Below are 13,113 nucleotides of genomic sequence, written 5' to 3' on the forward strand. Positions count from 1 at the left end.
CCGCATTTAAGCAGTAAACGGGATCCCCCATTATAGTGAATGGACAAATGGCAATCTTCATGGTCAATCTGTGTAAATATATATATTTTTTTCAACCAATGGCAACCATTATTGCTTATGATAGACGAGATGTGTGTCACGTGATCGATAGCTTTGTCCATTCATAGAACCAGTCATTGGTGTGTGTGGCCCTTTAAGTGCGTGTCAGATCTTCCCACCTCTCCTCTTCGTAGATTGGGACACGTGTGTATCCACTCTGCATGATCTCCGACATGGTGGAGAAGTCCAGCACAGCGGTGGAAGACAGCATGAAACAGTCCTTGAGCGGAGTCAGGATGTCGTCCACGGTCTTACTGCGCAGCGCACCACGGCTAAACTCCTCCTTCACAAACTCACTGCAATGGAATCACAACAACGATGACAATGGATGGATTACATGGATATCATATACAGGGCCTTCAAAATAACTTTACAAAACGCTCAAAACACCCTAGGCAGAGGAAGGAGAACTACAGCGCTAGAGAGCTATGAGAGTAAAAGCTTTTGTTTAGAGCCCAGCACTCACCAACCTGATCAGGACTTGTTAATTGTTTACTCCATGTGTAACTCTGTGTTGTCTGCTCATACTGCTATGCTTTATCTTGGCCAGGTCGCAGTTGCAAATGAGAACTTGTTCTCAACTAGCCTACCTGGTTAAATAAAAAAATGCTGGGCTGGAACAAAAGCCTGCGCCCATTGGCCACCCCATTCATAGAGCAGTGTGTGCCACCCATGAACACAACACACACACGGTCATCTGTATGTGTGTGTGTGTGTGTGTGTCAGGTACCTGTAGGGGTCGTTGACATTGGTGCGTATCATCTCCATGGCCCTCTCCCTCACGCCGCAGGTGCTGATGTCACGCCTCAGTGCCAGATCCAGCACCAGGCCCAGTGGGCACGACAGTGGGCACGTCAGCACCATACACACCTGGTAGTTAGAGAAAGGAGGAGCCTGTTCAATGATGTTGTATTAAGAAAAAGTATGATAAAGGGTCCTAGACGCCACCCGTCCAACCAGAGGCTAAAGGAAACTGAGGGTGTGTTCATTAGGGCAGTGGTTCTCACACCTCTCCTCAGGGATCCCCGGACATGTCACAATTTTGTTGTAGCCCTGAAGTAGCTCACCTCAGTCACCTAGTCAAGAGCCGTGTTCCCCTGCTCAGACATTACACGCATGAACCAACGGTCGAGTGCCACATCACTGACTGTGCCGTCGGGCACTACATTGCTATAACACATGATGTGGTTAGCTGATACGTAAAATACCTATTCAGGAGTTGTAAGATCCGGCATGTGTCGACCACGTCTGAGCGGAGGAACACGACCAAAGGCTTGGCTGAGTTGACAAGTTGAATCAGGTGTGCTAAGTCTGGAACTGATAAAATACATGTAACGGCTAGGGGTCCCCAAGGAAAGGTATGAGAACCACTGCATTAAGGGCATGCAACAGAATAGGTCTTCAAATGGAAAACAACAAGGTAGTCCCTGTCTGTCTGTCTCCTTCTGGTTGATGCCTAATGAACACAACCCTGGCTTTTTCAAAATGTCTCCATTACAGACCTGTGCCAGCCAGGTGAGGCCTGGGGCCAGCTGGAAGCCGTAGCCGGAACACACTATGTGTGGAACCAGCTCTGACACCAGGAAGATGAGGAACCCGCTGGTGAAGACTGTGGGCGCTATGGAACCTACGGCCCGGTAGAGCAGCACACCTAGAACCGAATGGCCCAGAGCGCACAGGAAAAGCAGGGAACACACCTAACCGAGAGTGGAGAGATGTGGAGTTAGATAGTGTGGAGCCAGAGAGATGTCATACATCTGAATATTCTTGAGGGTAGTGCAGGGGTCTCCGGTCCAGGAGAGCTACTGGGTATGCATGCAGGCTTTTGTTCCAATCTAGACACCAGCTGATTATCTGAAACAGGTGCGTTAGTGCTGGGATGGAACAAAAGCCTGCATGCATACCCAGAACCCTGGCTCTACAGGACTGGTGAAAGTTGGAGACCCCCCAAATCCTGGTGTTTAACTGTGTGTGTGTACACTAGGGACCCACCAGGAAGTTGCCCCTTCTCCGGATGGGCTCGAGGCGCTTGGCAGCCCGTTTGTCTTCCTCAGAGCCGCAGCTGTGCAGGACATAGAGCTCCAGAGGGTCCAGCCACAGCAGGCTGAGGTTCACAGTCCTCAACACCCCACACACCAGGATCAGCAGCACAATCAGCACCGCCACACCCCACGGAGGGATGTAGTCCGCTGGGAGACCATTTTCGTTGTTGATCCGCAGCCTGTCCGGTCCCACTGACACCCAACTCCCGCTCTTCAGCACACACAGGTGGTAGGTCGGGTTGGCATCATCCCCTGCAGCGAGAGACATAATGCTCTTGTCCCGCACCTTTACCTCTATCAGCCCGCTGTACTCCTCGTCCGCCGTGACCTCCCCGGTGACCTGGAAGGCGGAGGTGTCACGGCGGGTCTCCTGCCCACACGGGTCGGCTGCATCCCCCACCGCACCGGCCTCTCCCAGTCTAGCCCCAGCGAACGCCACCCACGGCCAGGTACCATTCAGATCCGAGCCGAACAGCCGGAGCTTGAAACTGGCCCCTTGCGGCGCAGAGATGATCCTCTCCTTCATATACACCCGGCCTTCTGGGTCCTCCAGTCGCAACCCCAGAACGCGCGGGGCTTGCTGGCTGCAGGCGCCGTCCCCGATCCTCCCGCAGAGCAACAATATCATCAACAAGAACCGTAGGTCTGCCAAGCTGGCCACCATATTGGAATTGGGCAGCTGGGCTCTGCGCGAATCATGTGACTGCTTCCCTCTCGCAGCTGCCCGCCCACGGAGGCTCTGCGAGCCACACAGCGCTCAGAGAAAAACTGGCTCCCTTTTGACGCCATTTTGGGGAGAAAGGACATTGGTTTAGTGTCATCCGCAGCTCTCATTCAGAGCCACAATGGACGCACTTTCCTCGCAAACTAAACCCACCTTCTCAGAAATTAACCAATGAGAGTCCATGGCTGATGACATCCAATGGGTGCAGGGAAAATTAGTATCGTGCCACGCCCATCTTTGTTTGAGAGTCTTGAAAACAAGTCAAATTTAAAGGGTCTTCGTCAATATTCCTTGACGCATAATTGAGATTACTTAGGCAGCCTAACGACTTTGTAACTACCCATTTGCTGGGCTTTTTTTTTGTTTTCCTTCGTTTGATGGACATTGTTATCATCAGCTTTGTTCTGTGCATTGAAAACACAGATCCAGGATCAGTTTACCCTCCCTCCCTAAATCCTAACCTCAACTATTCTGGGGAGGGCGCACACAATTTACACAGACCAGCACCTACTAGGGACAAAGTCATCATACTCTGTGCACAGACAGCTCCCTCTGATACATAGCCGTGTACTTTGGGATACATTCACAAGAGAATCCTAAAGAGTCTGGGTCAGTTAAAACATGGTTACTGATGAAGGATTCCCGTGAAGCACCTGTCACTGAGCCAAACTCTGTAGTTACCATGTAACCCAGATGAACACACAGCATGGACATGTGGTGGAAGACTTCTACTGCGCTGCATACTTTGTACCCAACAAACTGAGCTAGATCACTTTGTGCTGTTGTGAAGTCATGCACCACAGAGCATTTTTGTTTACCTTTTGTTACTTAGCCTACTTTGTCACATAGCTCCACTGTTTGCCAACAGTCACTAATCTTTGTGACCTACTGTTGACATTGCAATTGTGGGAAACCTCTGTTTTTGTACATTTGACTCAACTAAAGTGAGAAAAACAGTGAACACAGACAGTCAAATTAAAAGAGCACAGGAGACAGTAGTTTACGTAGAGAAATATAACTCAGGTTTATTAACCCCATGTTGACTTCTTCACAGCTCCCTCCAAAGTCATTATAAAACAGTATGTACACTTTGCTTTAAGTTGAACAACCCCAGGGGTCAGATGAAGTGACAGGCATTTACTCTTCAAATCAACATCCCCCTCCAAAAAAGAAAACAACAGACCGGGAAAAGTCTCTACCACAGAACTTACCGCTGATCAGTCATTAAACATGAGTCATAGTTGTTGAAAACAAGCACTCCAACCCCCAACTTTAATAAATATAACCTTTAGAACTTCATCACTGACCAGCTTCTTGTGGAAGACTCTAGCAGAGAGAGAGAATAGTGTGTGTGCCTGGAGGCCAGACCCGTAGTCTCTGTCAGACTGTTCAGTGTGCGTTTTTACATATGGGGCCGACACTGGACTCGTGTGCTTATCTCTGTCTGAGTAACCTGTATTAGACTGTAGTGTTTATAATCATTGATGCACAAAAACATCCTTCTTGGAGGACAGTGTTCTATTCCATTGTAGGGTTCTGGTTCCCAAGCACCCAGTCTAGCAGTATGGCACCAGCCTGAACCCAGATCTGTTTGTGCCATCTCCTATATAGTAGTTGGCGGAGAGCCCAAACAGATCTGGGACCAGGCTAGTATGGCACCCCTTTGTCTACACAGTGGAAAAGCTGTCCCTGGTCTGAGAATACAGCACCAGAACTCTTAAACCCTCCTCGTTTAGGTCGAATAATCACACTGGGGCTGAGCTAACAACACAGCAGAGCAGAGCCTGGCTGCCAGTTAAGCCTTGCCCTCCCGCCAGGAACCACCCACCAGCTAGAAGGATCTGGACATTAAAAAGAGCTTATAAGACTGTTCAGACCAGCAGTCAAGGAATGTCAATAGAACATGACCGGCAGGAGAAGGGAAGAAGTGGGGGTGTGAGGAGAGAGAAGCTGGGGGAGAGGGTAAGGAAAGTAGCAGAGTAGGGAGGAAGAGGAGAGGAAAGAAGAGTGGAAAAGGAAAGGAGATGAAAGAAAGGATGAGTGCTAGTGAAGGGCAAGGTAGCTTATGTTATGACTGGCTAGACCGAACTAACAGCTACATTAACACAGCGGCTGCAATAAATCATGGTCAGAATGCTACTACATGCTACTTCAATGGGGGGGAAAAATGAATTTGAGAGAAAGGTAGAAATGTTCTTTGAGGTCAAAACAGAGCAATAATTTTATTGCTAATACAATATCTTCCAAGTAAAATGACTCAGTGGAAGGAGATAAAAGTTTGTATATCCGGTAAGTATTCTCACAGAGGTTACTTTATACATGTGTTCCATATAGGCATCCCCCCTCTCACTCCCATCACAGATAATATAGTAGACAAATGCCAATGTCTTCACAATATACAGTAGTATTCACAGTAACATAGTACAAGCAGGAAATATATAACAAATCTCTTCCTTCGTCCCAGTAACCCGTTGACAGACATGACTGTCTGTCAAAAACAAAAGCCTGTTTCACATGAGAGAACACAGAACAAAAATGACAGAATATTATTACTTTTCAAATAAATACAACATTTCTAAGTAGTCGAACAACACGTTCATAATCTGACCGTTCTCAGTAGACTAGGACCTTCGCAGCCAACCAGTGGCTAGACTGGGAACTAGACCAGTGGTGTAACGGAACCAGTAAGGCCCAATGCTATGAAGTGACCTATGTGAACCAGCAGTCAGGTCTAGGGTTTTTGTGTGTAGTAGTGTGTAAGGCTGCACCAACCATAGACTTAGAAATCCTAGAATGGACGACCCCATTCAATACCCTGTACGGAGGGGCGTGTGTCCGTTCTATTTATTCCAATTCTAAGGAGGGGATATACTCTTAAAACTCAGGTAGGAACTCGTCCCTGTGGAACAGACCTTACAGAAATTCTTTGGAATAAATACTCAGTTCTCGCTCGTTGTTCTAAAGTGATATTCTTATCAGTGGTATGTATTTACATAGAAATACATGTGTATGTGTACATTCTTTTCCTTCATGTCGACCGTTGCTTGAGTTACTTCATTGTCACTTCATAATATATTTCTAGGGATCAAGATAGGTAGATGATAGCAGCATTATATGTGTGGTCTGCCCTCCACCCAGAGAGAATGCATGGTGAGGGAAACACATGTAGTCATCTCTAAGACAGCACGGCAGGGCACAGTGCGTGTAACAGCTTCATTTATACACACAATAAATCCTACATCAGATTGAATCTGAAGGGTCAATTGTGGATCCCCTGTTTTTGGAATGTCTTTTTGGAGTACCTACAATGTAAATGGTAAGGGAACATTGTGGTGGAGGTGGCGTGCCTTTTTTCATGTCATTAGCAGTGGCAACAACCCCTCACTGATTGTATCATCACACAGTAAAACTCCATTCTAAACTCCACTGTGACATCACACACAAACTCTGAACTCAACTCCATTGTGGCATCACAAAGTGGAATTTTAACTCCACAGTGACATCACCCCTGAAAACAGTGACTTCTATATTCCATTGTGACATCACTCAATAACACTCCAAAGCAACCAATCATGTTAAACCACAGCAACTCAGACACCCAAATGATAGTCCACTGCTTATTATGTGAAATTATACAAGCAGGAAAATGAGCTAGTATTGTAGTTGAATTGAGCTATGTTCACAAATAGGAAGCTGAGCTAGTATCATAATGAAATTATACAATAATACAAAAGGAAAGAGGAGCTAGTATCATAGTTGAATTGAGCTCTGTTCAGTTAGGTGTGTTTGAGAGTTTGTAGGTTCTGGGGGAGTTGGTTGCAGTACAGTAGAAAAGTCTCTGTTCAGGAGTATCAGTCACAGTACATGGAGTTTTGAGAGTCTTCAACAAAAGAAAAACAATCTATACAATATAAAACATTGACATCAAATAAATCTCAAAATACATAAAAAAGTCATCTGTAATGCAAAATAAATATATTCATATTTAAATAATTAATCATATAATATACTTCACATCTCTGGTTAGGTGGGATCATGGTAAACAAACCCAGCTGTCAGTCAATTAGCCAGCCAACTCCTCCCCTCCAGCAACCCCGCCCTCCACCCCAGCCTGATAGGCCTGACAGGGTCAAGTGGTCATAAACTTTCCGAAATGAGAGACAGCTCAGGAGGTACACACACGAACCGCTACACTCCTGTCAAGCCCGTGTCAACAGGCCCCAAACTCAACAATCTCCTAATACTAAAGTTTTTGGGAAATTGCCATATTTGGAAGAAAGAACAGACACAAAAAAAAATCCCTCCTGAGAATGTTCCATTTGTATTGGAGGGGGGGGTTGAATGTAATTCCCATGGAAACGGAGCATGTGGGAGGGGAGTGGTACAGAAAGTGTTTTAGAGAACACAGGTGCGTGTAGATGAGAGTTCACAGTGAACACTAAGCTAAAATGCATGAATCTCTAAATATCGCTACATTTCTCTTTAAAAACATATTTGCTGTCACTACAGGTTATATTTCTATATTTATTTATACTGACAACCAAAGTGCAGAGAATCAACACATATTATAAACATGCTATACATGGTGGTCTATCTCTCCCTCCTCCCCACCAACAAAGCTGATCCCAGACTGTGCCTGCAGCCACCGTAAAACTGTCAAACACACATTGCACACACACGCACTGAACCGTATGACAGAGACAAGCTGCATCACACACAAGGACCTCTGCACAAGTGTGTAATGCACCAGTGTTGCCCGTCACGCTCTCTCTTCACCCCCATCTTGAGAGGTAGGTGGGCGGATAGGAGGACAGAGACATGAGTATTCCCACAATGCACCTTAGAATCTTCCAGTGCTCCAGTCCACGGCCAACAAAACTTGTGTGTATTCATTTTTTACAAATCTTAACAACCCCCCCCCCCCCCCCCCACAGGGATTGTTGTCAGATGGTGCTCTCTGTGTGTGCGTGGCTGATGGTGTGCACGTGTGTGTGCATGTGTTGGTGTGTGTGAGGGTGTTGCGTGTGTGTTTGTGGGTAGCTGGGCCTGCGTGTGCCGCTTACGCAGTTTTGCGGCTGCTCAGACAGCAGAGAGGTCTTCTCACCCGGACCATTCTCCCCCGCTTGCCTCGCGGAAGAGGGGGATTTGGGGGGCAGAGAGGTGCAGGGAAGAGGTGGGTGGGGGAGAGAGGAGGTGGAGGGCGGAGGCGGGTGAGTGGTGCGTGCACCCGAGGAGGCAGGAGGAGGTGTTTGAGGAAGAGGGGTGCCTTTGGTGGGAGGAGGGGTGGATTGAGGCAGGGCCGGGCGGGGGTTGACTTGAGTGGGGGTGGTGGTTTGGGGTAAGGGGGTACGGCTGGTGGGAGGGGGGGTGGGATGGGGGAGAGCAAGGGGGCGCTTGAAAGGTGTGGTGGCCAGGGGGAGGGGGGTGCGGGGAGGGGCTGGTGGGGTGATGGGGAGCGCAGAGGTGCTGTCCAGACGGGGGTGGCTGCCCTCGGGGGACTGGGGGGTGCTGTCCAGCCTCGACGCCAGCAGACCATTCTGGTACTGAGAACGAGTGATCTGAGGAGAGGAAAAACAAGGATATGAGAGAGACAGCAAAGCGTGCTTTGAGAGAGTATGGCGTCATGGTATAAGAGGTAATGAACAGCCAATCATCATCACAGGGACAACCCAGGGTGCACTGGTCCTCAGAGATGTAACACTCCCTCTACTTTGAATGCATTTTTTCCTGCAAAAGGTGGGTAAACGCTCCTGCAAAATAAAAAAGCTGCATAAACAGCGTTTACGTGTGCTTACCCTCCACTACACCACTGCTGGCCATTCAGTTGGGCTGGTAAAAGGCTTCTCAGCAGAGCTGAATAGTGGGCTGAATAGTGGGCTGAAATGTCTGGGCTAATTTCTGAAATATTTCAGGTCACCGTTTCATTACATGGGTCCGTCTTAGATGATTGTAAACAAGAATTTGGCGACTGGCGGCGTCACTCTGGCGAGAGAGTTTGTCACCTTAACGGCTTACAATTTCTGCAGCACAGGCATTTGAAAAGTCACTTTTTAACAAAACTGTAGAAATAGGGCCTTTTCCCATTGTAGTTTTTCCATGGCACTGGCAGGGGTTAGAGGTTAACCTTTCTGATCTCCCCATCCCGGATCCGGGTTCGTGAATACAGACTCAAGCTCATTACCATAACGCAACGTTAACTATTCATGAAAATCGCAAATGAAATGAAATAAATATGCCATCTCTCAAGCTTAGCCTTTTGTTAACAACACTGTCATCTCAGATTTTCAAAATATGCTTCTCAACCATTGCAAAACAAGCATTTGTGTAACAGTATTGATGGCTAACGTAGCATTTAGCATTAGCATTCAGCTGGCAACATTTACACAAAAAAACAGAAAAGCATTCAAAAAAATCATTTACCTTTGAAGAACTTCAGATGTTTTCAATGAGGAGACTCTCAGATAGCAAATGTTCAGTTTTTCCTGAAAGATTATTTGTTTAGGACAAATCGCTCCGTTTTCTGCGTCACGTTTAGCTATGAAAAAACCCCTGTATCCAGGATTGTGTAAATCTATCAGCAAGCTCATTAGCATAACACAACGTTAACTATTTATGAAAATCGCAAATGAAATGAAATAAATATGCCATCTCTCAAGCTTAGCCTTTTGTAAACAACACTGTCATCTCAGATTTTCAAAATATGCTTCTCAACCATAGGAAAACAATCATTTGTGTAAAAGTAGCTAGCTAGAGTTAGCATTTCGCGTTAGCATTTAGCGTTAGCATTAGCGTTAGCATCCAGCACGCAACATTAACAAAAACATAAAAGCCTTCAAATAAAATCATTTACCTTTGAAGAACTTCTGATGTTTTCAATGAGGATACTCTCAGTTAGATAGCAGATGCTCAGTTTTTCCAAAAAGATTCCTTGTGTATTAGAAATAGCTCCGTTTTATACATCACATTTGGCTACCAAAAAAAATCCATATATTCAGTCCTCAAAACGCAAACTTTTTTCCAAATTAACTCCATAATATCGACTGAAAACATGGCAAACGTTTTTTAGAATCAAGCCTCAAGGTGTTTTTCACATATCTCTTCATTGATACATCGTTCTTGGAAACATGCTTTCTCTCCTGAATCCCAGGAGAAAATGACCGCACCTGAAGATTACGCACAAATTTAGACAAAGGACACCGGGCGGACCTCTGGAAAATGTAGTCTCTTATGGCCAATCTTCCAATGATATGCCTACAAATACGTCACAATGCTGCTAAGACCTTGGGCGAACGACAGAAAGTGTAGGCTCATTCGTTGCGCAATCACAGCCATATAAGGAGAGAATGGAAAACAGAGCTTCAGAAATTCTGCTAATTCCTGGGTGATGCATCATCTTGGTTTCGCCTGTAGAATGAGTTCTGGGGCACTTACAGACAAAATCTTTGCAGATTCTGAAACTTCAGAGTGTTTTCTTTCCAAAACTGTCAAGAATATGCATAGTCGAGCATCTTTTCGTGACAAAATATCGCGCTTAAAACGGGAACGTTTTTTATCCAAAAATGAAATAGCGCCCCTAGAGCTCTAAGAGGTTAAAGGTGAGTGTGTTACCTTGACATATTGCAGGTCAGTGAGAGCCCGTACGTAGAAGTCTGGTGTGTACTGGCAGGCGGTGAGCTGCGTGTTGCTAGCAGTTACTGAGCCGCATTCTCCGGAAGCGCCACGCTCAGTGCAGCTTAGCGACGCAGAGCGGTTCAGACCGCTCGCGTGAGTAGGAGAACGGAACTCTGAGATACGGAGAGGGAGAGACAGGGTGAGCTGGAGATAACCCACACACACGAAGTACACAAACACGCACATTCCCACGGGCACACACAGTACATAAACACACACATGCACATTCAGGCGCACACAGAACAGTGAATTAAAGCAAATAACATGAAAAGAGAATGAGATTGTCCATTGATGGGGTAGACAGTAGGAGGATATGATTATAGTGAGAGCAGCCAGAGCAACATAAACAGTATTTGGCACGGCTGACAGCAACGACAGAGACATTAAGTTAATGAAAAACACTACAGCATGGTTTGGATCACTAGATGGATACTGGCGGTTAGTGAACATGCAACACGTGCTGTCACACCTACAGTGCCATGAAAACGTGGACAAATAACATTTTGATACTTTTATTTCAGAAACCAAGTTATGCAACACCAAACGCCCCTGTGTGAAAAGCAGTTGCTCCATCTTACAGAGGGAGAATCTCAGGCACTAGGTGCATGGTTTGAAGTGAAAGTACAGCAAGACAACGATCAAAATCACACACGCAAGTCTGCATCAGAATGGCTGAAAAGCAATATTTTGTTCTGTTTTGGAATGAACTAGTCAAAGTCCCTTTGCACACTCTTGGCATTCTCTCAACTAGCTTCATGAGGTAGACACCTCGAATGCATGTGTGTCCAAACTTTTGACTGGTACTGGAGGCGTGAGACTGATCGGCAACTTCAGGAAGCGTTTGGTTGCAGCCATTGTAGATAAAGATGGCACAACCAGTTCACTGAGTGTAAGGGTACAACAACTTCAGGAAGCGTTTGGTTGCAGCCATTGTAGATAAAGATGGCACAACCAGTTCACTGAGTGTAAGGGTACAACAACTTCAGGAAGCGTTTGGTTGCAGCCATTGTAGATAAAGATGGCACAACCAGTTCACTGAGTGTAAGGGTACAACAACTTCAGGAAGCGTTTGGTTGCAGCCATTGTAGATAAAGATGGCACAACCAGTTCACTGAGTGTAAGGGTACAACAACTTCAGGAAGCGTTTGGTTGCAGCCATTGTAGATAAAGATGGCACAACCAGTTCACTGAGTGTAAGGGTACAACAACTTCAGGAAGCGTTTGGTTGCAGCCATTGTAGATAAAGATGGCACAACCAGTTCACTGAGTGTAAGGGTACAAAAACTTTTCACACAGCGGCATTGGGTGTCGCATAAGTTAAACAAGTATCACCATGTTGTGTTATTTGTTCACTCAGGTTCCCTTTATCTAAAATGAGGTTTTGGTTGAAGATCTGATAAAAATATGTTAAAATCGAGAATGTTTGAAAGGGGGCAAATAGTTTTTCACGGCATTGTACACACAGCGATGCAAATGTATACACACAGCATCACAGAGAGCAACAGGTATATGCACAACACAGCAACACAAACGTATGCACACCCAAAGATGAAGGTTGAGTATGATTGGTGATTACAGAGGAGGGTGGGGTTAAATTATGATTATATGCTGGGAGGGAGGGATTTTATCAGGTGCCAGGCTTCCCCATATCACATCAAGGATAGGGGGTGATGGGGACCAATCAACAGCCAGGATCAGGAGAAATGGCATTATGGCAACCAATCAACGATGGTTCTATGCTTAACCAAGTCACCTGTGGGCGTTTTGGTGTTCCTGAGCGTTCACCGTGGCTCAGAGATTGGCTCGCCAGGCATGCCATGCAAATGAGGCTCTAATTGGCATGGGGGGAATTGGGGGGTCGTAACTGTGTATGAGTGCTTGTGGTTGGGTAAGTTGGGGTTAAGGAGTGTGTAGTGAGTGATGCATGCCCTGTTCCAATTTTGACCCCTAGCTCGTTCCTTCTAGGCACACATCTAAAAACATTGGATAGATATTGACAAATTGGTAATAGTATCACCGTGTCTTTTGGTAGGCTGGGTTGAACTGTCATCCTATTGCCTATGCTCTTTTCAGATCTAGTGCCTAGGGGAAGGGGTTAGGGAACTATATGGTACAGGAAGTAGTGAGTGGGTCAGAAGTAGTTTGGTGATTTCTGTGAAGTGAGTGAGTAGTGACCATAGAACTCTAATTCTATGCTAGTGACAGGATCAGGTAGTCGCACAAGATACAGTAGAAGATGCCTTTAACCACAGACCTAGTATCAGATTACCCAAAATGTAACCAATGCGGTAATAAGGAAACATCTGACCCTGGACCAGTGGTTAGGGCAACTAGTAGGGGTTAGAGGTCAGATATGAGAAGTAGTGCCGTGGAGCAGAGTGGCTCCACCTAGAGCCCCATCCAGCAAGTTTCTTCCTTCCTCCTCTATTCCTCCTCTTCCTCAGTCGGTACTGTAGAGTCCAGCTCTGCCACAGGTCTGAAGAAATTATCTGACGATAATGTTTCCTTCCTTCCTTCTTTCTTTCCCTCCATCCATCCTTCCTTCCTTCCTTCCTTCCTTCCTTCCTTCCATGTCAC

At 46.1% G+C, this 13,113-nt stretch overlaps 2 protein-coding genes across 7 annotated transcripts in view; both read right to left on the bottom strand.

Annotated features, from left to right (window-relative positions):
* Positions 1–2,939, bottom strand: part of LOC110509558 (metal transporter CNNM3) — a 29,301-nt gene extending 26,362 nt beyond the window's left edge. For 3 of the 4 annotated variants that reach the window (XM_021590497.3, XM_021590501.3, XM_021590499.3), the window contains exons 1-4: positions 2,092–2,939; positions 1,602–1,796; positions 830–969; positions 219–395 (exon numbers count right to left, since the gene is read on the bottom strand). In XM_021590497.3, the coding sequence (XP_021446172.2) occupies positions 219–395; positions 830–969; positions 1,602–1,796; positions 2,092–2,805 (1,226 nt within the window). In that variant the 5' untranslated portion in view covers positions 2,806–2,939. The remainder of the gene's footprint in view (positions 1–218; positions 396–829; positions 970–1,601; positions 1,797–2,091) is intronic. The other variant, XM_021590502.3, reaches the window with a different exon arrangement.
* A 925-nt stretch (positions 2,940–3,864) lies between these two features.
* The window catches only part of LOC110509516 (metal transporter CNNM4), a 39,588-nt gene continuing 30,339 nt past the window's right edge, over positions 3,865–13,113 (bottom strand). Inside the window, exons 6-7 of one of the 3 annotated variants that reach the window (XM_036967434.2) lie at positions 10,474–10,649; positions 3,865–8,423 (exon numbers count right to left, since the gene is read on the bottom strand). In XM_036967434.2, coding sequence (XP_036823329.1) covers positions 7,809–8,423; positions 10,474–10,649 — 791 coding nt within the window. In that variant the 3' untranslated portion in view covers positions 3,865–7,808. Of the gene's footprint in view, positions 8,424–10,473; positions 10,650–13,113 lie in introns of those variants that run through there. The other 2 variants (XM_036967432.2, XR_016493424.1) reach the window with 2 other exon arrangements.

The sequence above is a fragment of the Oncorhynchus mykiss genome, chromosome 29 (genome assembly GCF_057628025.1).
Source record: "Oncorhynchus mykiss isolate SJ-2025 chromosome 29, ASM5762802v1, whole genome shotgun sequence".
NCBI classification, from domain to species: Eukaryota; Metazoa; Chordata; class Actinopteri; order Salmoniformes; family Salmonidae; genus Oncorhynchus; species Oncorhynchus mykiss.